Here is a 27,577-nt window from a genome sequence, read left to right as displayed (position 1 = left end):
ATGATCTATCTCTACCAGAAGGCAGTGGTTCCAAAAACAAGAGATAAAACCCAAATCATAGTAACAACTGTCCAATAAGAAATTCCCTTATCTCGTACTATTGTTACTGTTTTAAGCTATAACTATATCCAGAAAAGGCAAAACAGATAATGAGTGGCTAAAACATGTCAAATCTCATGTACTTGAATTAAAGCTTATGAGCCTTCCTCAAAAGAATCTGTATCAAACCTTCATGCAAAACATATTTATTGTTTTTATTCACAATTGTAACAAGGTAGGTAATCGGGTTTTCCATCCAAAATTATATTTAGAAATTGGTACTTACAGAGCTAAATTTTGGTAATATGAAAAAATCATATATAATATCTTATTCTCTAATAATTCTCTATAAATGAAGATATATTACAGATACTCCAATGATCTGAGTTACCAAATGATAAAATGAGCAATGGTGAATTTATTGGTCAAATAAAGGTAAAAAATTCTACCTTTTACTTAGGAAAATTCCACTACATTGGCTGAGGAGGAAAAAGAAAGGTGAAAAAAAAGCTAAAAGTAAAATGCTGATGATTTTTCCTGGCATTCCATTCAGACAGTGAAGGTCTGGAAAGAGGATAAGATGGGAGACAGGAAACCGATGCTCACTTGACTCAATCTCATATGCCTCTGATAATGTGAACTTACCAAGATGACTCTAGGATTTAAAAATACATGTTGCCATATCATACGACTTCCAAATGGAAGTCATATGCTCTACTGGGTTCTAAACAATAACCGTGATCCAATCCAGCATTGTTTTGAAGGTCTTACCAACACACATTCCAGTGCTAACATGATCGAGTGCTGGAAGTCCTCCAACACTGCCACACCTCGTGTGCATTACTAAGGAATGCAAGCAAGCCAGATGCATCAATGTATAGTTTCTGAAAGTAAAAGCATTTAGGGCTTTCCATTTTTTCTGAGTATAATTTTAATTATATTCTACAAACTTTGACATAAAAGTCTTATTTTCATTAATTCCTAGGTAATTTGTGATTTCAGTTTTGATTTCTTTTTTGATTAGGTGTCCTATGCGGGAAGAATGTGTGACATATTTTATGGGTTTCCCAATCTTTAACAAAATAAAACACACTTTTAAGTGTAATTTGAATAACGTGATTTTCACCTTAGGGTTGACTTTTAGAAGCTTATCCTCAATAAATAACTCCTTGCATTTAAAACCTTTGGATTACTAGAAGCTCAATTATTTAATGCAGATGATTTCTAGGTCTCACAACTGTCAGAAGTTTGAACTGGGTACAAAATTTTTGAAATTTTACCATCTCTCAACTATTTATTTTTCTAAGTATTCGAATTTCCCATTACATCATAGCATCTTCAGAAATGTGTAAATCCACAGCTTGACAGTTAAAACAATATTTTAGAGTTAGGTTCCTTTAGGATTTATTGAGTCTAAGATCTTAATTTAATGGATTAGACCTTCACTGTCCAATAAAGTAGACTAGCCATGTGTAGCTATATAAATTTGAATTAAGTAAAATTAAAAATTCTTCAGTCATACTAGCCACATTTCAAGTACTCAAAAGCCAGATGTGGCTAGTGCTACCATACTGTACAAAGCACATATAGAACATTTCTATCATCATGGCAAATTTTTCTGGACAACACTGGATCAGAATTTGTATAATACTACAACTAGTAGCAAAGTTAAAACTAGAAATCAGGTCTTTTATATTTTACTCTTATCTGCTTTCTATTAAACCATATTGTTCCTAAGAACTAATAAATAAAGAGGATTTGAATACAAAAAGCAACAAACTGAATCTAACATGAAATGATCTTATTTTATATAAAGTTTAAAAAAATGAATCATGTACTTGTCCACGAAGAAAACCTAATAAATTCTAAAAGGCAATATAAAAGATAATTTCCCCCAATTTTTGAAATTTGAAGGAAAGAAAAACATTCTTTTTGCAAATTATCAAATCAAAAGATAAATGAAAACAAATTATAAATTACCTAAAAAATTAATGAAAATCAGAATTTTACATCAAAGTTTATAGAATACAACCAAAATTATATGCAAGATGAAGAGTACTAAATGTTTTTTATTAAAACAATAAGACTGAAAATAATCATTCAATTTATAAATCTAAAACTAATATAAAATTAGAGAATAAATAATAATAATAAATTATATATTTCTTAAAGTAGATTTGATTAATTTAACAGTAGTCAAATTTGTGACCAGCTTAACTAAAAGAGAAGAGAGAAAATGAAAATCTACAGAATTAGAAATACAAAGTAGATATAATAATACCTCCTGAGGATATGAAAGAAATTATACAATAATATTATATGTTGACTTGGACTAATACTTTTGAAAATCCAAAAGAAATGGATGTTTTCTGGCAAAATACACATTAACAAAATTGCCATAAGAAAGGCCACAAAATTTGGAGTGACCAATAAGTATAAAAATATCTTACAGATTGTTAAAAACTGATAATCTGTATTAAAAGAGTAACAATGATTTAACATCTACCAATTTAAATAATGACATTAACAAATTAAAGGTGAATTGTGTGACTAAATCAATAGATAAAAGTACATTGTAAGACCTGAAACCATAAAACTTCTAGAAGAAAACATTGGTAGTAAACTCTCTGATATTGCTATCAGTAATTTCTTTTCAGATATATGTCCTCAGGCAAGAGAAATGAAAGAAAAAAATAAACAAATGGGATTATATCAAGCTAAAAAGTTTCTATATTGCAAAGGAAACCATCAACAAAACAAAAAGACAACCGACTGATTGGCAGAAGATATATGCTTATGATACATCTGATAAGAGGTTAATATCCAAAATATATAAAGAACTCATACAACTCAATAACGAATAAACAATCCAATTAAAAAATGGGCAGAAGATCTGAACAGATATTTCTCCAAAGAGGAAATACAGATGGCCAACAGACATATAAAAAGATGCTCAAGGTCACTAATTATCAGAGAAATGCAAATGAAAACCACAATGTTATCCCCTTGTACCTATCAATAAATGAAAGAACAAGTGTTGGCGAGGATACAGAGAACTGGGAACTCTCATACACTGTTGGTGGGATTGCAAATTGGTACAGACACTATGGAAAACAGTATGGAAGTTTCTCAAAGAATTAAAAAGTATATACCTTTTGACTCAGTAATTGCATTTCTGGGTGTTTATCCAATTCGTAAAGATCTATGCACCTCTATGTTTATGGCAGCACAATTTACAATAGCCAAGATATGGAAACAACCTAAATGCCCATCAACAGACGATCGAATAAAGAAATTATGGTTGTATATACAATAGAATATTACTCAGTCATTAAAAAAAAAAAATGAAATCCTACCATTCGCAATGACATGGATGGACCTAGAGGTTATTACGCCGAGTGAAATAAGTCAGACAGAGAAAGATAAATACCACATGATTTCAATTATATGTGGAATCTAAGGAACAAAAAAAAAAACAAACTAATCAAAAACAGACTCACAAATATAAAAGACAATCTGGTGATAGCCAGAGGGGAGCGGGGGAACGGGGCTGGGAGAAAGGGGTGAAGGGTTAAAGAAGTACAGATTAGTAGTTGATAGAGGGTCATGGGGATGGAGAGTACGGCATAGGAAATGCAGTTAGTATTAACGTAATGGCTAGGTGGAGAGCCAGAGGAGAGAAAGAGCAATTAGGGGGATTGTTTTATAAACTATATAAATGTCTAAGCATTGTACTAATAATAAAATTAAATTTAAAGATACATTGAATGAAATTCAACACAACTATTCAGTTAAAAATATATATGTATAGAAAAACTTCTAAAATAGTATAAAGGATATTTATTAGAAATATAAACAGTACATATACTATTAAAGTTAAAATTCTAAATGAATTCTCATCAAAATCAAGAAAGTCCTCAATCTCTACCATTCACTAATATAGTTTCCAATATTATGTTAAGAAAATGAACTAAGTGGTATGAATTTTTAGGAAAAAAAACTGTTATTATTTGCAGATAAAAGAGTTTTGTATATATCCAAGAGGATTTGTAAAAAGTAATAATAGCTAAAAAGAGGATTTAATAAAGTAAACAGATATTAGACAAATATACAGGAATTAAGTTTTCATTTTATTAGCAATGACCACTTAGGAATATCCAGCTCAAAATATTGACAAAAACTATGAAGTAATTAGGAATAAACGTAATGAAGGAGATAAAATGAGACCTGAATAAATTCAAAATATATCATATAACTGGACAAGTTATAAACCTATTAGTTCTTCCTAAATCAATCTCTTAAATGTTTAGTGTACAACAGGTTTTGCACAGTATCATCTTTCACTCCTATTTTATCATATTCACCACAGAAATACGATTCTTCATAAAGAGGAGGACTATATTAAGCTTGCTCACCACTCTATCCACAGCGCTTAATATAACACCTAATACGAAAACAAACAAACGAACAAACAAACCCCAAACCTCCTAATAAACTTTGTTAACCAATAAGCTGAGATCTAGAAAGGTTAAGTGGCTTCACAGAGACATCAAGTTGCTTCTGAATGTACTTGAAAGAAAAACGGAAGAGTCTTTGTATTAGAACATTGTATTTCAAAAGTAAACTTTTCCTCATTCAGTGGAAACAGCGTTCTTAGAAGACTATAAAACAGGAGAGATAAGTTTCGGTGGTGGCTTACCTACAAACTGGTTTTGTGACCTTGGTCAAGTCATTTCATTTTTCAGGATTCAGGCTCTCTTTCAGTAAAATTAGGGTGCTGTATGGCTGGATGATATTAAGAAATTATATTCCTTACCATTAAGGAAATAATAGAATTATGGCTTATAGAAGGATTCCTTATCCTTTAGAGATAATGTTAAAATATTTATAGATAGAATAATATGATGTACGAGGTTTGCTTCAAAATAATCTGAAGAGAGGTGAAAAGTGAATAGGAGTATAGATGACATAAGATTGCTCATGCATAGATAACTGTCTAAGCTGGATATATGCATTTTACTATTCTATTTTTGTAGATATGATATTTTCTCTAATAAAACTTTTTTTCAATAAAAGATTACTTCTAAAACAAAGGAATAAAGTAAGAAGAGTTCACCAACTGGAAATGCCAAATTCAGTCATTTAATAATATTTCGTCTTCGAGATTCATTAGCCTTTAGCTGCAGGGTCACATTATTGTCAGCACTTTGGCTTTATTCCCTGCTAAGTCATATCAGCCACATAGAGTCCTCCTCCCTATGAAGAATCTTATTTCTGTAGTAATATATGAAATTACTAATAATGGATTTCTAGGAGAACTCATTTATCATTTTAACATTTCCTCCCCTCCTTTTAAGTGGGCTGTTCAATGAGAAGGGGCTGCTACAGTCATACAAACACATCATTAGCCAAAGGGATATGTGCTCATTCTCTCTGTAAAGCGGAAGGGAAGGGAAGGGAATGGGGAAAAAGTAAAGAGAGGGATTAACTGATTGATTAATTTTAAAAAATACATGCTCAAACTCCTACTGTAAGCAAAGAAGTCTGTTCTAAGACCAGTGGAGACAGAGAGTATATGATCAAATTCTTACAAGAGCCGCTGGAAGAAGCCATGGTTTAGAATCAATCAGGTGTCTAGCTCACCCTTCTTTCAGTCTCTGGTTTTGGTACATATGAGTGCCAGTGAATTGTTAAAGTTCTTAGAGCTAAATTGTTCACAAACACATCATATGAAATACAGCAAGAAGAATAGTTCCTTTACTTCAAAGCTAAAACAGACTCACGCAGCAATCAAAAGATAAATAATCTCTTTAAAATCACTGAAAATTGAGATATTCCAAAAAGAAAAGTCTATTTCACATTCTCATCGCATATCCCTTTGCTTACCTAAAAGATTAACATTTCTTAGAACCTAGGCTGAGTGAGCTGACTTACTAATGAATTTGCTATTGTTCCTATTTAGCACTCCTCTTAGCAATGACTCCCATATTTCTACAGTTATGTTTCAATGTTTCCCATCTAAGAAGTATCAAAAGCTAATTTTATAAACATCCTAGTAGAAGACCTGAACTCTTCCAAAGAACTTGTTGACTGGTAAATTAAAAGAAACAAAATGGATAAATAAAATGGATAAAATACTCCATACATGAGATTATGTTAATTATATGTGATTATGCAGTGGAGACTTTAGAATTTGAGTGAAAGTTTAAAAACGATAAGATGCAGAAGAAAGAACATGCAAATTGTCAATCTAGCACCTTTCAAAACCCCCAGCTTGAACTAGCATCACATATACAGCATGTATCCTTCCATTTACAGTAGACTTTATCCCACACAATAAAACAATAATTTATCGAGGTTTTAGAAATGCTATAAGGATATTTATTTTGCATGTAGTTTTGCTTCCATCATGAAAGGTATTAGTTAAATACTCCCCAAAGAACCTTGAGGCAGAATGCAAAGCATATAAGAGCAAAGGAGACTCTGATCAAATCCCCATTTCATAACTTGCTACATATGTAAACTTGCATAGTTAACTCTCTTTATCTATAATAACAGGTATGGTTATATTTAACTCATGGTGTTCTATAAGAATTAAATAACAATAAACATGCAAATAAATAGCATAGTACCTGGCCAGTGGCATGTGCTTAATAGCTGTTAATTCTCTCCTTGTAAAAATATTAATTTATTATTTAGCTATGGCTTTTAAACCTTAATTATAGCTTTGAATCATCAACAGGATCCTCTAAGTAAGAAAATTTTTCCTTAAAAAATTAATATATCATATGTTATTCTATAAATATACTTTTAGTCTGAAAAAAAATTGGATGTAAATAATAAAACTAAGGATTCGTTTTCAACACAATGTTTTCCAGTTAGTCACAGATAAAATTATTTTTGGATGATCAAATATGGTATCCAAGTAAAGAATAATAAACAGCTTATGTTTCTAATAATATCCTAAATTCATAAATTTCACTGTCTTTTTAAAAAATGTATTTCCATTTGTTAAATCTCTGTAAAAGAAGAAATCATTTTTTGCTCTTAGAAATTCTGCAAGTATCAAATGTTTCTCTAATTGCTATAGGAAGGAAAGGTCCATCCGTTAGGTCAGTGCAGTTTTTATTCCTTGGTAGAATGACCAGGGCGTCGCTAGGTTCTTCCCTGGTCCCCTCTTCTGTCTAAGGCACCTGGGAAACAGAACAGGCTGGAGGGATCGCCTTGATGTAGTACAGGAGCCAGAGGGCAGACATTCCCACACGTGTGCAGGAGAGTTTAGCTGAATAAGAGCTTACAAGGGAGAAATTATATCAGCAAGGCCCACAAGCCAAAGAGGCAGTAACCAGATGTTAGATTGGAATTTTTTTAATCTCAATTTTGACTGATGTTCAGATATGACAGCTATGAGATATCAGCATGTGAGATAGATGCTCAAAAGCATAATTTACAGAGAAAATGGTCCAAAACAAGTTCCAAGACTCTTGGGATCCTTGGCAAGATCAAGGAGTACAGTTATGGACCATAGCAGATGATTCTGTGTGAAGGACTTTGAAGAAACTTTGAAGGGAATGGTGTGCCTGACTTTTACCTGAGAAAGTTGATGTGACTACTCTGGGGAAGTTACTACACTACCACTGACGGTGAAATAAGTGTGTGAGTGCTTCCCAGATGTGGGCTATATGAGAGAGGTCTAGCCTAAAGATACTTTAATCATTTTCTCAATAGGACACCCCAGAAGGAAGAGAGGGCCTTATCCATGAGAATCTATATATGAAGTAGACCAAAGGAAAACCAGGAGCTGCTGGGGAAGCATCCAGCCATCAACCATCAAGGAAGATGTTGCAGAAGGAGCCCACAGGAGGTCTCCAAAGACTCCACAACACACAGAAAGAAAGACATCAGCTTCAAACATCTGAAAGGACGAGGGAGCATGGGGCCAGCATAGATTACCAATCACCAGCCACGTGAGAACTTTCCTGACCTATTTCCTCGCCTTCTCATTCTCCTGGATTTTGTCCCTGTGGGTGCCAAGCATTGAGCTGGGGGAGGCATTGAGTAAAGAGAAAAAGCAAAAGAACATCACATACAACCTTCCCCCGATGCAGCGGCCTGGGCTGCCCTGCCCATAGCTGGGGAGCAGTAGTAAGAGGAGATGCATTGCTTTTAATGCATGTGGAAGCATTGTTTACTATTTTTGACTGGACCCTTTAATTCTTGACTCGAGACAGAGTTTGTAAATTAGAGAGACCCAATGACAGTTTATTATCTAAGAATGAGCTGAAATGTCATGCAGAGGGAAATCTACTCTAACTAAATAAAGTTAAAGGCACCACGTGAGATGAAAATAGCTGTGTTTTGATTTCATCCCACATGTAGAGCTTGTTCAACATATTGGATACAGCAAACACAATCACACACACACACACACACACACACACACACACACACACACATATGCTTGTTACAGCTGGTCCCTTAACACACATTCACTAACAAAGAAAATAGTCTTTTAAAATGATCAAAAACAGCAGCACTGCAACAGTATTTGTAAGAGGAAGTAACTGCTAAAAGCCAAAGGAAGGCCTCCAGAACAAAAGAGAAGAGGATTATGCCTCTTCAGAAGAATAAGGCACTGCTTGCTCTTTAAACAGTCCCAGATGGCAGTTTTTCAAGAAATTCTAAATAATAGAATAGAATACAGTTAAGTCCTCACTTAACATTGTCAATAGCTTTTGTGACTTTAAGCGAAACAATGTATAATGAAACCAATTTTACCACGGGCTAATTGATATAAACAAAAGTTAAGTTCTTCAAGCATCTCATCAACATTATGACAAAACAACATTATTCAAGGATCTGCTCTAACAGAATAGAAAAAAAAAAAAGCTGATACCAGTTTTGGTAATAGAGTGTGAGTGTGAAATGGGATAATTTTTCTGGACAATAATTCAATATGTATCAAAAAACTCAAAAAAATTGACAAAGATATTCTATTTCTAGGAATTTATATTAGGAAAACCATCCTAGAAATATGTAAAGACATAAATTCAAAAATATTAATAATATTAAGCAAAAGAAAATCAAACAAAACATAAGTGAAACTAGCTTTCAGACATTAGACAACAGACAGTACAGGACTGTGATCTCTAAGAGATGGCAAGCCAATGAGGTAGGCCTGCAATCGCCCCAGCTTACTGCCTGGAGAGATTCTGTAGGCTGCATTGCAGGGAGGGGAACCTGGATGGAACTCAGCAATCTTCTTAGGTTCAGAGACACCAAGGCAACTAGAATTTGATTTGAGATCTCAAAATATCAGAGAGGAGGTTGCTACACTGAGATAGAGAGCTCAGAAGATTTACAAGGTTCACCTCAAGTCTTTGGCGGAATGTAAATATATGAGAAGAAATTATCCAAGGCCTAGGAAAGAACCAGTAGGAAGTATTAGGCAAAAAATGTCCAGAACTTACACAGGTTTGGGAACAATTCACATTCTTACTAACCAGAGGGAAAGGCCTCACGATACATGGGACATCAGGTAGAGTCCTCAGAAGAAAATCGCCTTAGGAGTGGGGCTAATTAGGTTGAAACTACAGGCTGCCTTCAACTAACCTTAAGAAAGCTTAAAAGAAAAAACTGAAAAAAATCAACCTGAGTGACATATATAAGAAACATCAAAGAATGTCCTTTAAGCAGAAGGAAAATAACATCAGATGGCAATCTATAGCTACGTGAAGGAAAAGTGTAGGAAAGAAAAAATATGTCGGGAAAAATATATATGTATACATATATATATTTAATGGTACATAATAAAATATACAAAATATATAATTTTCCCATTTTTAATATCTTTAAAGGAGAATTGACTGTTTAAAGCAAAAATAATAAAGTATCATGGGGTTTATAACACATGCAAAATAAAATGTATAACCAACAATAGCAAATAGGATAAGAGCAGGGAACAGAACTATACAGTTGCATAGTTCTTACACTATATGTAATATGATAAATATTACTTAAAGTAGACTGTCATAAATAAAAGATGTGTATTGTAAACCCTGGAGGAACCAATAAAAAAAAATAAGAAAATAAGTCAATAATGAAAATAAAATGAAATCATAAAAAATACTTAACTAATCCAAAAGAAAGTAGAGAAAGGAAGAAAAAAAAAAGAACAGATGGGCGTATGGAGGGAAAATCATATGCTGATAATTTTAAACCCAACAATGTCGATGATTACATTCAATGTAAATGGTCTTATCCTGCAATTAAAGGTCAGCTATCATAAGACTGGATATAACAGCAAGACCTAAATGTATATTAATCACAAAAACTCACTTATATATAAAGATGTCAATAGGCTGCCGGTAGAAGACTAGAAAAAGACATATCATGCAGAGTGACTATATTAATATCAGACAGTAGACTTCAGAATAAGAAATGTTACCAGAGATAGAGAAGGACATAATGAAAAAGAGATCAATTCGTTTAGAGAACATAACAATCTTAAATGTGTACTAACGCAACTAGCAATAGAGCTTAAAAATATAGCTACAAAAAGTGATACAAAGGAAAGGAGAAATAGACAAATGCAAAATTATAGCTGAAGATTTCAATATTTCTCTCTCAGTAATAGATAGGATATAGAGGACTTGAATAACACTATCATATGGGACCTAATTAACGGTTATAGAACACTCTATAAGAGCAGAATACAAATTCTTTTCCAGTGCAGTTGGAACTGTCACTAAGATAGACTATATTTCGAGCCATAAATAAACTTCAAATATAAAAGAATAAAAACCATAATAAAGTATGTTCTCAGATCTCAAGAGAATTAAACTAGAAATACAAAGCTTACGGAAAATTACCAAGTACTTGAAAATTAAATGACGCTTCTAAATAACAAAGAGATCATTTAAAAAATTACAAGGGAGATTAGAAAGATTTTAGAGACTAAAAATGAAAACACAACATATAAAAATTTGAGGAATATTGCTAATACAGTGCTTACAGAGAAATTTATAGTATTACAAGGTGTTATTAGAAAAGAAGAAAGGTTTCAAATCAATGATCAAGGCAGGAGTTGGGAAATTTTTGTGTAAAAAGCTAAATGGTAAATATTTTAAGTTTTGTAGGTCAGATAGTCTCTGTTGCAACTACTCAATTTTGCTATTTTGCACAAAGGCAGCTATAGGAAATATGGAAATGTGGCTCTGTTCCAATAAAACTTTATTTATAAAACAGGCAGCAGGCCTGATTAAATACATGGGCCATATTTGCTGCCCCCTGCTAGAATATCAGCTCCATAAATGTGGAGAATTTCATCTGTTTTATTAACTGCTGCATCTTCAAAAGGCCTAGAACAGTGCATGGCCTTTAATACATTCCTAATAAATATTTGTTGAATGAATAAACTAAATCCCCAGAACAAGCATATGAGTTAAATATTATCATTTTAAAAATGAGTATACTAAGATGAAATAATTTGCCACACCACCAATCAGTGATAGAACCAGTATTTAAGCACAGGTCTGTCTAATTCCAAAGTTCTGTATATTTTCCTCTATACTACACTGATACGGCAAAAGCATACTGAATAATTGTAAAAGCATCATACCGTGAAATACATATTTTCCACCTGTCATTTTCCTTACCCATGGTTTGTAGTTTCCTGAGAATTAGGACCAAATGAACAAGACACCAATATGTTAAAACCATAACTATAACTATATGTTTATGTCTTTATCTATACCATAATCTTTCTATTTCTATACCTGTATCTATAGATTTAATATTTGGACTACAATTGATGCAACTAAACCACTCAAATGAATCTTGAACATAACCCTCTTAGTGGTACTAGCAGGAAGACTAGAGTTAGCTTCTTTAAAACAGACATCTAGAAGACTAAATCAATTTTGTGCACTCATATATGTAGCATCCATGAGTATGACATTAATTTGTATTTGTTCTTTTAAAACGCACAAAGATTTGAAAGCTCTGATGGAAAGACAAACACCAAAACATCCTTTGCCTTAAGAATCCCTCATTTCAGTTCTACCCACGTAGAAGTGGTGGGCCCTTGGCTGTTGTGTCACTTGTTTACAGCGGCCCTGTCCAGTGTGCTGCTGCTACATGCTTTCAGTAACCAGTTCCCGTAGCTGATCTTACACATCTGCTTCCTTTCACAAGTCAATAATCCATGGCAGCTGTTTTTCAAAAATAGGCATTAGGAAAGCCAGAGCAGTTCTGAATGTAGATTCAAAAGACTGCACATTTTTTCACATTTATGTAGCTTGCCTGGGGTTTTACCACCATCATCATGATAATCAGGGAACTCAATGGAGCCAACTACTGTTTTGTTAAATTTTCTCTCTTCAGATGTTCAGGGCAGAATTTTAAAAAATCTATATACATGGGACCAATGCTGCATACTAAGAAGCTATAAAGAATAAGACAAAATAGTATCCGCAACGTTTGCCCGCCTTAAAATTAATGTTTATTATAATCTGACATTGTGATGATTAATGGGGATGCCATGATGCAGAAAAACTCAAGGCTTTACAAGTATTGAAAGATTATTAAACTCACTAAAAAGATAAAAGTAAATGAAAATGATATAATAAATCTGAACTTTTTAGCTTTTTGACTGCCAGATCTTGCAATAAAAATATTTCTAAATTTTATTGATCAACATAAATCTTTGAAACAAACAGAAATAGATTGCTCACTGAAACTATATAAGGAGGCTAGACTGTACCTTATCCAGAGCAAGAAATCTGTCCTCAAGAGTTTAACTTTTGGTACTTGAACATGAACTTAGGACAAGCAGGTTGTACTAGTTACTGTAAAATATATTCTTGTTTATGCCAATGTACTTTAAGGTAAATATTTCCTCTTTGATGTTAAGCAATAGAGCATTGAAGAAGCTAAAAATAATAGCCATTATTTATGGAATGCTTTTAGTGTTCACTTTTCATTTTCTCCTCACTTAATCCTAACAAAAACATGTACTCCAGATTGTATAATTTGTAAGGGGTAGGGCTGAAATTCAAATCAGATTTCTTCCAAGCTAAAAATCTTGATTCTTCAGCTATCTTGCATCCAAAAGAATTAAATACACATAAAGAAACCAAAAAGTTAATATCAGTTACTAAGAGAATAAAAGAAATGCTCATCGGAAATGACACTACCAACTTCCATTACCACAAAGAGTGCAACCAGACACAAGAATACTTTTTATGCTTAATTTTTCTCAAATTAAGTTCCACCTTCAGAACTTCAGAGTTCCCCACTGCCACCTGACTAGGTCCAATTCTTTGGAAACTCATGAGCGTCAAATCATATTAAGAAAATTGTAAAGTAATAAACATTGATGTTTTAATTTTTCATAGGAATCTCAACAGGACATGTAAAAATGTGATACATGTTGGAAAATCTTTCCTACAAATGACTACATAACACATACCATCGCTATGGTACGTGTTATGTAGTCATGTCTGGCTCACTGTGTGCTAAATCATAATATAAACAAATCGTATACTGACTTTTTCAAGATGCCCAAGTTCCCTGACAGCAAAAACATGTTAAACATGTTTCTACTCCATACCCAGGACTACTGTGCTAACTGATGACAAAACTCATTAACAGTCCAACAACATAGATATATTTAAAACTCTATTGCTTCTGCTCACAGTAACCAATGCTATTCCCTTTTCTGCTATGTATCCCCAACTTCTCCCTCTACATTTATTGAATAATAACAATCCCACTTATCTAGCATGTACTATGTTCAAGCTCTGCGATACGTACTTTGTATGTATTATATCATTTATTTCTTCACATAGCCCTATAAAGTAGGTACTGGTATATCATTCCCATTTCATAGATGAGGAAACATAGGCAACTGCTTCAAGTTACACTGCTAGCAAGTGACCAAAATAGAATTTCAAGGCAGGTCTGTCTCACTAAGGAGTCCTTGCTCTTAACTATTAAGCTATGAGAGCCAGATGGGACCCTAGAAATTATCTAGCCTCAAAACCTCAGTTAATAGATGAAGATTCTTTAACTCAAAGAGCTTAAGTGACATGTTCAAGGTCACACCTTGATTACTGGTAGAGTCAGGGATAAAACCCAGGGCTTAATTTTCTATGCTCTTTCTATTACTCATATGGTCTTTTTCTTAAATCTGAAAATGGAAATACATGCTGATTTCCTACACAAATATTTCCATAAACTGTACAATACTCAAGAGATCCTCTCTGATTCTCCGAAGCCTCTAAAAGCTGCCAACTCTAACTACTATGGTTGATATAGAAAGACAAATATTGTTAAACTAAAATAACAATATAATCAATAATTTACTATGGGTTCTTAGTGTTAATGGGTCGATCGTATTTTTCCTTACATTTTAAATACGAATTATGTTCATTCTTTAATACACTGGTTCTTGAACCTGGTTACACAGTATAATCGCCACAGTTGCTTTTAAAATGCCTAGTGCTCACACTACATCCCAAATTAATTAAATTGGAAACTCCGGGGTCAGGGGTGGTGAGACTCGGGCACTGGTATTTTTTTAAAACTCCCAGGTGATTCCAATATGCAATCAACTTTGAGAACCAGGGTTTTAATAACTACCGGAACTTTAATATTTCAGGAGGTATTAGATCAAAAGAGCTAAACTAACACATTCTTTCACATTGTCATCAACTATATTAATCCACTTTCCTTAAAAAATTATGAGAGAAAAATCTGACAGCTTTCTAAAAAAACCTCTCAAATCATAGAATGTGAACCACATTTTTTCTTTAGCTGGTGTCACAGAGAAACACATGGGACTCAATAAACGCACAAAAAAGAGTAATCTGAGCTCATAATCATGGACATGTGTTCACTGTTGTTTCCATACACATAGCAGAGAGCAACTACTGGGATATAATGAACCACACTCATAAGTTAACTGATTACAGTCCCTTTTCCAAAGCTAATTCTGATAGGTTTCTTCCTTGATTTAAGTCATTAGTAAATGAAAACTGTTTACATTTCACGAGCATGTTTAAACATCTCAGGTTTTGTTTTCTCTAATGGAAGACAATGTGATTGATTACTTATGGGGTCACATGAGTGATCAAGAGAGAATTTTAATCACCGTGAATAAAAAAATAATAAAATTAACATAAAATTAAATAAACGTGTTCACTGTTCTTTCTAGTTACAAAAACTTAGTTATGATAAATATTTGTATTTCTAACTTTCTTTAGAGTACAATCAAACCATTTTCTGAAACCTTCCTGACCTGTTTCTTCATAGAAAATTCTGATTTGGCCCTGATCTTGCCTATTTTTAGTCCCAACTACATAGTAAACTGATAAAGCTGAATATTTCTCAGTGCTTGCTAATTGAAATTTGATTCAAATAAGAAAAACACATTAAAACATTTATTTTTTAATGATTTATTTTAACAATTTATTTTTTACTCTCATAGCAATCTGACAAGATTTTTCTTAATATTTCAAAAATAATTATTCTGATCCAAGCATAATTCAAAAAAAAAAAAATGTCTACTTACAGGTATTATCCAATTAGCCACGTCACCATATTTGGAAACCTGCATTGCTCCTAACATCGTCATATTGACATGTCCCCTGAGGAAGGAGAAAAGTAAATATAAAGCAACTTCACATGCTTTATGTCCCATCTGCTTGAAATTGCCAGCAATTAAAATAAATAATTCTATATTCCTCAAATACATTTGTTTTCCCCCACCCAACACCTGATTTCCAAATACATCAGCTCAAGTCAATGAAGAGAAATAACCATTAAGAGTTCTTTAAAAAATTATAGCCTATATTTTCTCCAAAAAACAATTAAAAACAGGGGTACACAGTGAGTTTGTTTCATTTACTGAGGGAGAATGTGGCTTGATTTACAAGCAAACACTAGCTAGAAAATGAACACACGATTTGTAGACAATGTTAGGATCCTCAGAAAGAACCTTTTAAAATGTTTACTTCAGTAGAGTCGTCACACAGATCTATATTCCATTTGGGGACTCCTTTAATAATAGGAGGCTGCATGTTCCAATTCCCAACATTCAGTGTGAATAATTTCACATTTCGGTATAGCTGAACTAGCCCAAGATCATTTTCTGGCTGAGAAACATGGCTGTTTCAGATCCTTGCTAACACACTTGGTAGATGACTCAGCTCATTCTACACTGTGTGAAACATGAGGGGCTCCATTATTACATACCCTCTAATCATGGCAAATGATTCATCGCTGGAGAAATAAGAGGCTCCTGGAAGAACAGTAACTGTTTCCTTGCCTAAACGCACACATGCACACATGCAAGGGTGAGAAAAGAAAAAAAAAGAAAAAAAAAAAGCTATTAGATTTCTAAGAGTATCATGGTGGAGAGAGAAGTCTATACTTCTCTGTTTCCTGAAGAACCAAAGCTTCCTTTACCAAAGTGCAGTGGCAGTGGTGGTGTGAGAGACACAGTGGGAACTGTCCGCTCTGTAAAGAGGAGCATCATCACAACATTGTTCAGATCTGCTCTTGCATAGTAATAATAAAAAGCAGACCACCTTTTAATCTTATTGTTTGGAAATTCTCTACAGAAAATGCAAGCCCCTATTGCCTATACTAATGGTCCCCAACCTTTTTGGCACCAGTGACCAGTGCTCCTATGAGAATCTAATGCCTGATGATCTGAGGTGAAGCTGGGGTGGTGATATAGCACTGGGGAGCGGCTGCAAATACAAGTGAAGCTTTGCTCACTCGCCCTCTGCTCACCTTGTGCTGTGCCTGCTGCCCAGTTCCTAACAGGGCAGAGACTGGTACCAGTCTGCAGCCGGATGTTGAAGACCCTTGGTCTGTTCCCTTCCTGGCCTCCCACCAGCCCTACTCCCTTCAAAAGCCCCTGCTAAAGGCTAGTAGGAGTGAGTAGGAAAGGAGTTCCTGGGATGAACCTATCAGAATCCAACGCTACTGTGATCACTAGACTGAAGAGATTGTGGAACAACCATAAAGAAAAGCAATTTTGAAGGGGATGACACAAGATGTCTTCAGATATTTCTTTAAAACCAATGAATAATCTAGAAAGAGAAGAACCACCAAATTCCTTCACATCAGTAGCCCTGAATCTCCTCTTTCACTCTCAATCTCTCTTTCCTTTCTTTCCCCTATAAGTTTGTATTAAAACCATAGGACTTTGATGAAACTGGGAATTGTAATACTGGTCTACTTATTGAATGTTAACTTCTTCTTATGAAAACCTCCCTCAAAACTCACATCTCATAATAAAAGTTCAGAACTGGGAAAGATTTTCAGGGTCTTCTAGTCCCCACCAACTAACAATATCACCCGACTTGTATCTAAGCTGCTTTCTTCTTGTGATCTATTTCCTGTCTGTCCAGGAGCTTCCAGTGCCTGGGAGAAGCTTCTGGTTTCCACCAGAATGATGCTCACATGCCACTTTGTCAAAGGTCAGTCAAATGTGTGTGGACACCCCATGCATCACCCCAGTGTAGCAGGGCAGACAAAAAGAAAGGAAGGAAAGTTGTGATTCCAAGACTGAAACAGAGGAAGGCTCCTGAGCACAACAGGACCAACGTGCTCTGAAATCCCCTGCAATGCAACACAGCTGTACTCTCAGCTTCTCGAGCCTTGCCTGAAGGCTAACTTCTCCATCAATATCTACCTCTATTTAAGCTCAAATATGGAGAAAGAGTAAGACTATTTATGTTAGGCTGAAATATTTATTCCCCAGAGGAGTTTGATTCTAAACAAAGGTAACATTTTCACATCTTTCAAAGAACGGTAAAGCTAAAAAGCTCTGGCAAACACTTTCTGGTGTGGTTAGTAAGAGCTTTTATTTAGACAGCACATAAGATTTGAAGGACGAAATGAAATAATGCGTGTGAAGTCCTTACTCTAGTGCCTGGCACATTAAAAGGGCTCCATGAACACCGGGTTTTATTAGTGTCATTGTTTGGCACTATTCCTCATGCCAAACCTACATACAAAAGCGACAATGCTGCTGCCTCTCAAGGAATAAATGCTACAGGACCAAGCAATGGGCTTTTACGGTGGGGTTTTACAGCAAGCCTGTGAACTCTTGGCCTTAGGACAGGTATAATACAACTAAACCTTATCCTAACACAGCTTCCACATACAGCAAATTCAGTTCCTCGCCAATCCTGTGATGTGGAGAGGCACGGAGGAATAATTTGTAGGACAATAAAGCTGAGAAACAAAAATTCTTTGTTCTCTATGTGTTAAATTACAGTGTCTTCCAAATGGCAATTTCTACTAACTGATAGTATATAGAAAGTGTTATTTACCACTTTATAGAAAACTTTGAGATCAATGCAGAGAGTTTTAGCCCAGAAAACAACTTTCATGAAAAACATTGTCAGGATCATGCTAATACATTATGGTATCATGAATTACATTCTTCGAGAGCAAAGTTAGTTTTCGGCATTTTAAAACATCTAGTATCTAAACAAAAATAGATATCTTAAAGTTGAATCCATGTTTTTCAAATACAACATCCAAATGTGGTCAAGAATTAACTCTAACTAATAATACAACTGATATCTTAAAGAAAAAGCGCTTTCTTATTCAGCTATTTCTGATTCCCGGCTCCTCTAATTTTTTTGTGAGTGAAAGTCTAGATCCTTTCATAATATTTGAGCAATAGTGTGTCCCAATTTCACAGTTACTGAATCCTTTGGCTCATGATTTAACATGCCATTCACTCACTATCAAGTAAATACTACTATGTGCCTTGGAGAGTGTTACAAACAAAACACAGATACTCTGAACGAGCAGTTCTTAACTTTAACATCCACCAGAATCACGTGGAAGGCTAATAAAAATGCAGACTGCTGAGCTCAGTTGCCATTGTTTGTAATTCTGGAAGCACAAATAAAGAATTTCCATCTTTAACAAGTCCTCATGATGGCAAGGCTGATGCCGTGGCTCTGGGGACCACATGTCGAGATCCACTGCCTTAAACAAAAGGAACATCCTCTCCAGCAAGAGAGATGAATGTATACTAATATGCTGCAGAAGGATTTGGAGAGGAAAAATGAACTGAGACCTGAAGGATAGGTATAATGTATTTCAATAGAAAATTACCAATAAAGAGATGGAGAAGAAAAAGGAAGGAGACAAAGCAAAAAAACTAGTGAACAGCACAGGAAGAGCCAAGGTACTTCCTTGGAGGAGGGAAAAGCATGAATTGTGACAGTCACGATCAGAGTGGCCCCAGCAGTCCAGTATGGGTGGAATCAGACAAACTTGTGGAGTACAGTGAAAGATAAAGCTGGAAGGTCAGTTGCAACCATTAGCTAGATCTTGAATGCTGTACTCTTTGTACATTAGGCTGTAGGCCTGTGATACTTCAGGTGTGGCACATATACCTACAGAACAGAGCTTCTCCTCTGTAGGTATATGTGCCATCTGGGGTTGGATAACTCATTGTAGGGGGATGTTCTGGCTATTGTAGGATATTTAGCAGCATCGCTGACTTCCACTCACTAGATACCAGTAACATTGACCAAGGCATAAAAATTAAAAACGTCTTGAGACATCGTTAAATGTCCTCAATGTCCCCTCTTTTTGCTGACTGAAAACCACTGCTATAGAGGCATAGGGCAAGGGCTAGGGATAGTTATAAGCCATGAGATTAACATGGTGGTTCTTTCTAAAGCAGTTTTAATCAAAGGTAGGTCATTTAAAACATTATTATTTGTATATTAAAATAAGAAAATGAAAGTAAGAACTAGAGAAAACAAAAATGCATATTAATATGAAAGCTAAAACACATGAGACTTGTTAGAAATTTCACAATTGCATTGGGAGACTGCAGATCTTCATAGGACCTCTGAAATGTTCTAAGCACTGCCTTTTGCACCTTTGTAAAACTCAGCTTACCAGAGGGTGTAGCTCAATGTCGAGAAAAAAGCCAGGGGCCCAGAGGAGAAGACAATTGCGTCTCATCCCTAGCAATGTTATCTTGAACACATTACTTCACTTTAATGGGCCTCGGTCTCCCAAACTGTGTAATGAGGTTTTACTTGAGGCTCAAATGGTACAATACATATGAAAAAGGATGCTGTAAACAATATAGTATTATACAAGTGGTAATTCATTTTTACATAATCATATGAGATTATTATTTTTTAAAAAGGACCCTTAGAAATAGTTCTATTATTATTTTAAAGTTTTGATATACTGATTATACCCAGAAACATACTCTTTATGTTCATTTCAAGGGACTGCTATAAAAATCCTCTCAAATTTATACAAATAATGGGCTGATCTTCCAGGTTAATCTACCAAATTTGAGGAGTTGAGGAAACCACCAATTTATATTCTGGATTCTCTACCTCTTAGTATTTTATCCCTGATTTAAACAGCTCCAGAATCAAGTGTCATAAATCCCAAAAAGAACTTCGATGAAAGAGTTAGAATATTATTAAAATGATTTGTAGCCTAGCTTCCCAAAAGCAATGAATTACTGTTTTACAAAGTAGTTTAAGATGATACGTGATATTTCAAAAGTTGAAATATAAAACTGGTGGCTTCATTAGGACGGAGCTACTTTTAAACTCAATGGAATCAAAAACACCTACCATCCAACAATTTCATTGAAAAGGTTAACTATTTTTCCTAGGAAAGCGGGTTTCATGAACTCAAGCCCAAAATTTGGAAAATGGAGTTATTCATTTTGTAAATAACTCACTAACATCATAAATTAATTAAACCAAGAAGCAATATTTTTACAGATCAATGAGCTATTGCTAAAAGGTACAGTACAATTAAATTACAGCCTTGGTTAAATGTCATTGCTTTATCACAGTGGGGCTTTCGGAGTTGAGTTGTGCTAACTAATTCGACTATTCAACCAGAAGCTGTTTTACTTCCAAAAATTCTAAGTACCAAACATCAATTCTACTTGGCAGCTGGCCTTTATGTTCAGCTCATAAATCTTCTCTGAGATTTACAAATACTATTTATGAATGTAAAGTAAGAATAATACTTTTGCAGAGGAAGAGGGAGTAGGAGTAAAAGAAGGGTAAAGAAAATCAGGCTAAAATACAAAAATTAGCTTCTCACGGGCAGCCCCATCCTAAGGATAATTTTCAGCCCCAAAACAGTGGCAATGTTGCCTCAAGCATGGCAGTGACGACAGCCAAAATGTCTGACCTGTCTTTCCTCCTCTAGGCTGCTAATACATGCAAGCCTATGTTCCAGTCAAATAAAAAGCTAACAATAAAGGTAAAGCATCTGAGGGTGGGAACAATGACGTGACAAGTCTAGTATTCTCAATTCAAAGAAACTCTAATTATTACTCATATCACTGGGTCCTACTTAGTGACAGAGCATATCTTTCAGCACCCTTGAAGCTCTGAAGAATGCTCGCCCAGTCTGATGACAACTAGAGGACAGTAAGTATCTCCTAAAACAAAAACCCCAGTGCACCAGATCTTTTATTTTTGGCCCTATGGATCCACTCTCCCACCCTTCTCATCATGAGAAGGCAAACCTATTTCAACCTGAGGTTGTCCAACGCAAATCTCAAGCAGGAGACCCAACAGAGGAGACCTTCACCCAAGTTGTGGCAAGATGGCTGCGTTCCCCTCCCAAAGGCCACCGTTCCTGTTAGGTGGCCCTCTCTTACAGCTGCCTCTTCAGGCCTAGGGATGATGAACTTCCAGTGATACTTTATCATCCCTTCCAGGTTTCCCTTGATCTTGTCCACACCCTTATAAATTATCCCTTCCTTTCATTCTCCTCATGACCCCATTTGAGAGTGCTCTGTATTGAGAGCCAGGACCCTGACTAATTAACACACCAAAGCTCTTGCCATGATGTGTAGCTCCGCTTGCAACTTCTTCTTTATCTTAATCTGCCCTAAATAAGAAGAGACAAGAAGCCAGGCAAAGATGAGACTAGGAAGACTTATCTCTCTTCTGCAGTGAAAAGTACAGTGGAACACTCTCTAGGAAAAGACAAAGAATCGAGCTCAACTTACTATTATTTGCATAGAACTAAATTAATAGCAAAGGAAAACACTAGAAAAACATTTAGTGAGTATACCTGCATTGATTAAATCTGCATCAACTTCATTTGGTAGTGGATATGGACCCTGTCAAATAAAGCCAATTAGTCAATTAGAAGTTTTTCACTGAATCACATACTAAAACTGTAATATAACTTTTCTAAAAACTGTAATATAACTTTTCTAAAAACTCAAGGAAATTATCAAAAGGCTTGAGGTGAACCCTGGAAAACTAATTCTGACGTTTTCATGGCTCTCTTTCTCATATTGATTAGTCTTTTCCACACTAATAATTGTGACTGAGTAAATTAAAAATATTTTCTAAAAATTACCAACATTTTAAAGAAACGTCAAGTTGTTAGAAATATAGGTCAGTAAAACAAAAAGTAAATATTTACTACCTACTATGCAGCCTATGTTATTCATAAATCTCTCTCTTTAGTGTCAGTGCATATACGCTGAATGGCTGCATTATTTAGCTAGAAGGACCTGGAAAGACAAAGTTTCAGCTTTTTGGTATGCAGTAGCTAAAGTCTTCAATTTAGGGTTTTAACCTTACCTCTCACGACATGTAAGTTTGGCAACCTTTATTATCCCTTTGCCCACTTATTCTCAGTAAGTTTTAAAAATTTTTTCTATGTATTTTTTATAAGGCATCTCTAATTACTTGGATGTAATTAGAGATGCCTTATATTAAACAAAAAGAGAGAAAATAAAAAGTATAATGAGGATATATTGGTTGCAAAATTTTAACAGACTTTTGAAGGGACCAAAAATTTATTCTTCAAATAAACTGAAGTGGCAACTAATGTTTAGACCTACGTAAATTTTCCTTTAAACATTGACCGTGGGTAATTCACATAAACTTATTTCTCTTAACATCAAAATGAGGGAGTTGATCACTCTAGATAACCTCTAAGGTACTTTAACAATATAAGTCTTTGACTTCATCCAGACATATATCATTTTTGTGTCTTTGAAAATGTCATTATTAATGCCTCAATTGGTATTGACTATATGCTCGTGGTCATTATTTATATTTTAAATACTAAATATACATTTTCTATATGTGCAAATTTTATTGCATTAACAGTTAATATATCAAAGTGGAGGCTTCAGAAGAGTAGCCAAGAGGTCATTTTTGTTGTAAAACATATTTTATTTTCATTAATGTTAAGATCTATGAGGAACAATAAGGATTAGGACTATTATAAACTGGCAAACTCTAAATAATCTTTGCCACAGTTAATAATTAAACAGAAAATGTCATCTAGGAAGCAAAAGTACTTCTTACATTTATTATAATACTGCAAAAAAAAAAAAAAAACTGTGGCTGAATTCTATGAGAACACTGAGCTCATGTGGAAGGTCAGTCTTGAGGAAAAGAAAAGTCTACCCTTTGGACAACATGACCTTTAAAGAATAATTAGATGAGAAGCATTTCTAAGACTTTTTGAATTAATCAACTGTCAAAAAATGTCCCTGCCCCAAGTAGAAACCTTACCCTTCAGTTTGCATTCAGAGCCTTACTGATTTTTGTTTAATGTAGAATTGCTAACGACCTTCATTCATGTCCAACCACATAAGCATTAAAAACAGTTAACTAAACAGTAAAGCAGCGAGGCCTCTCTGAAGCAGGGCAGTACGCTAGGGGAAGTGGAAGTTGATAAACTGACAAAGTACGAGCAGTCAGAGCTCACATAGGAAATTAACTATGTAAAATATAACACTACATACAATTATCGCCATTTTATAGTAAAGTTAAATATTTTATTATGATGATAAACAGAAAAATGAGATTGAGAACTTTAAGCTAACGACTCTCTGTTGTAAGAAGATTTCACTATATGGAATATCTCGTTTTCCATCAAGACTATATAAATAAAACTTTAATTTCTATCTTACCAAACCGAGGATTCCATTTTCACTTTGCAGATAAACAGTTATATTTGGGTTAATAAAGCTGCTGGCCAAAAGTGGGATCCCTATGCCCAAATTAGCTGGAGAAGAAAGGATGTTAAGGCACAATGCAAAAAAGGTAGAAAGATTAAGCCATAAATCTTCTACATATATAAATCTGAAGAGAAGGCACTTTAAAGGTACTTGCTTTGAATGGAATCGCTGAATACATTCTCAAGTCACCCTCTAGGCACTATTTTGTAATTAATCACAGCTTTTTCAGTAACAGTAATATGTGTTCCCATAAATATATCAAAGTGGAGGCTTCAGAAGACTAGCCAAGAGGTCGTTTTTGTTGTAAGACATATTTTATTTTCATTAATGTGCTCAGCAAGTTTGGACTGATGTATTATTAAACATGGCTCGGCCTTTGTTTAAAAGCAATTATCAGTATTCAAAACTCCAATTAAAAATAGATGATTTATTATTCTTAAAAAAGGACTACCATTTCTAAATTTCAAAAAAGTTTTCTGACAATACCATGTCTGCCTAAAAGCGTATCAACTCCTTTCGGTCACTGTGACAACATTCAGTGGAAACTGAGTCTTCCCTAAGATGTAAGCAGGGGGAGGTTTAAGTTTCAATGAGTACAGTTGAGACCATAGAAAAAGTAGCTAGCTGTGTAAAGGCATCAAAGAGCTAACTGAGGGTGATGAATCTTCTTCCTTAGATGATCAAATTAGGGTCAACCCTGATTTATGTAAATGGTGGGGGTTTAGTCTTGCCTCTCAACACAAGCAGGCTGACCAGAGCAGAGATTTGTTGCCTGGAATGACTGCTTATGCTGTCCACTACCACTGCAAAGTGGCGAACACCTATTGCTGTTTGAATGCATTCAAAATCCAAATACTCATTGAACTAAATTATCACTACCTACTTCTTTTTTGACAAAGTATTTAAAGCAAAATTTGAATAATTTATTGAATACACTTACAAAACATTAGACATAAAAGGGTCCACTCACGAGATCTTTGTCAGGGGAAACAGGGGTCGTTAAGAAGTTGGATCTTGTGTTTCACAGAGTATGCAAATATCAGAACACAGAGAAAGTAAATAGCACTGGTTATAACTAGTACTTCTGAGATTTGAAACCCTCGTCTTGGGTAATCTCTTTTCCCAATAACCTTTAGCCAAATGCCAAATTGTACTGAAATACATTGTATATTAGAAAATAGCTAAGCAAATTTTTGGTCACCATTTTGCTTCAAGCAGGGAAACTGATTATAATTCCAATTTCATATATTTGATATTTTTAGGTTATATGCCTATTATGTAAAACTTGATCAATTGCTTTAAAAGTTACAACAGACTAGGAAAGAATTGCTATGCAGGAGGCCTAGTAGCTTGATAAATATGGGAAAGACGATGGCTATGTCTTTGCCTGGTCCCAGAAAAATAAAGGATACCATACATGCCGTCCTCAAATTCAAGAGCCGCTCGCCTGATGATACGTTCCCTCACGTTATGGCCAGGTCCATCAGATTTGGTTTTTACATTGTCCTCTTTCCGGATTGATAAACGCTTTAAAATAAAGAGAAATAAACTACTGTTGAGGTACACCTTGGATTTTGTAACTATTAAAGTATAAAATTTACTGGAAAAATCAACTCTCTCCTATAACTACTATGAGGCAAATCTGCAATATAACAGAGTTAAAAAATAATTAAGATAGGTGACATTTGATAACAGAAATAATTCTTTAGAAAGTAAGTAAAAGAGGTCAGATTTATTTGAAGAGGAAGATACACTTGTTCTGTTTCTTTGAAGCAAATAAACACTCTGTTACTATTATGCTGACTGCTACCAGTGCCTCTTAAGGATCCTGCAACTAAATTCTCTTCAGATGCTCAGGACTGAGCCAGAACAAAGAAAAAGGGAGTAGACCTTGAAACTGTTTTTGCAGGGCTGTCAGAATGTGTTTAGGTTTTGCTAAGTTTTGCTACAAATGCTTAACAGAGATCACAGAAATATCCAGAAACCAGCCAGGAAAGTACTTCCATTGCTAAATCTCCTCGACAGACTTTGGTTCCTATTTTCAAATGTCCCATTCTTTCTCCCTAGCCCCCTGACATTAGTTTTGGATTGCAGAATGTCTTTCTGTTCTATGTCCACAGGGTACAGGGGTGCCTCTGAGTTCCTGATATCTCTATTGCATGTCTATTCTGTTGCTCATCCCTAGACCCTTACAAATCTTGGTATCAATTCTGGCCCAGCTGGTCATTCTTCATGCTCTGAGGATATTTGCAATACCTCCAACACCCCTAAAAGCCACTCTTTGCCATAGTCACCTACCGACCAGCTACGTAGAGCCCAATGCCTAATGCTAATGGGAAATTATGTTCTTTCTGGACTCTATAAAGTGCAAAGCAACTTCAAGATAGATAGACATTTCTGAGCAATCAAATGTTAAGAGCCCGGCAGGGGTAAAGCCATCACAGACCTGATTAGCTTCTCTACCCTATAGGAAAGGAAAGATGCAAAACTATACAACATAAATTAGGATAGTTACAGAAGACTGGAAAACACAGCCTACAAAATCATACAACTTGGCGATATATACCTTGTGAACACAATGCACTGTGGGGCTGGATAACAATAACACAGATGATCATGTCCCTTCACGATGGTCACATGAGAAGCTCCTATTAATAATCAAAGCAAGACTTCCTGTTCAGTTCTAATTACCTATCATCTGGAAAGACCCCAGGAACACATATCTCTAATAATCAGATCCCAAGGAGCTAAGTCAGTTACCTCAATTCTTTTCTCATATTTTTCTCCCTTTATAAGGCGATCTACATAAATCTGAGGAACATGAATGTCTTCTGGGGCAAATGACCCAATATCCACAATTTCTTCAACCTAGATAGAGAAAAAAAAATTTTAATTAAATAGTAAAATTTTAAACTGAACATTTTTTATTCAAAAAATGAAGTACATGCATCTTTACCTCCAACTTATGTTGGATACACAATGTAAAAAACATATACACATAATGCACACACACACACGTGTGTGTGTGTGTGTGTGTGTGTGTGTGTGTGTGTGTGTGATGTTTACCATACCTTCTGGACCCATAAAAAGGAAATTCAAATATGTGTGTCTGAACATAAAACACAGAACGTAAACTCCAGAACTTAGCCTTTGCCTAAAAAAGTCTGTTACAAATTTGTCAAATGATTTGGCAGTACAGCTGCTTGAACTTTCACAAACTGCAGTTCAACTATGCAAACCTGAAAGTACATCCCTTAAGACCAGTTTTTCAAAATTAATGGGACATTTATCATATCAAAAACAAAAATCTATAACAACATTTGCTTAGTCAATCAAAGAGCTTTTTAAATATAGATACAAATGCTATCTATAATAGTTTTTAATTAGTCCTTTTGTTAGCTTCCTAGGATCATGATAGTACTGCAACCTCTGAAATAATTTTACTTAAAGACAGATTAGTAATTTCAATATGTAAATTTTAAAAAAAAGGAAATATTAACTAATAAC

The 27,577-nt window shown here is 34.7% G+C and overlaps 1 protein-coding gene across 1 annotated transcript in view; it reads right to left on the bottom strand.

Moving 5' to 3' along the window:
- Positions 1–27,577, bottom strand: part of OXCT1 (3-oxoacid CoA-transferase 1) — a 118,878-nt gene that overhangs the window by 43,118 nt on the left and 48,183 nt on the right. Inside the window, exons 8-13 of the mRNA XM_011370677.2 lie at positions 26,831–26,938; positions 25,483–25,597; positions 24,023–24,117; positions 22,156–22,204; positions 16,297–16,369; positions 15,614–15,689 (exon numbers count right to left, since the gene is read on the bottom strand). Coding sequence (XP_011368979.1) covers positions 15,614–15,689; positions 16,297–16,369; positions 22,156–22,204; positions 24,023–24,117; positions 25,483–25,597; positions 26,831–26,938 — 516 coding nt within the window. The remainder of the gene's footprint in view (positions 1–15,613; positions 15,690–16,296; positions 16,370–22,155; positions 22,205–24,022; positions 24,118–25,482; positions 25,598–26,830; positions 26,939–27,577) is intronic.

This window comes from Pteropus vampyrus, unplaced genomic scaffold (assembly GCF_000151845.1).
Source record: "Pteropus vampyrus isolate Shadow unplaced genomic scaffold, Pvam_2.0 Scaffold172, whole genome shotgun sequence".
Lineage (NCBI taxonomy): Eukaryota > Metazoa > Chordata > Mammalia > Chiroptera > Pteropodidae > Pteropus > Pteropus vampyrus.
Note: the sequence above shows the minus strand (reverse complement) of the source record. Positions and strands in the feature narration are given on the sequence as shown.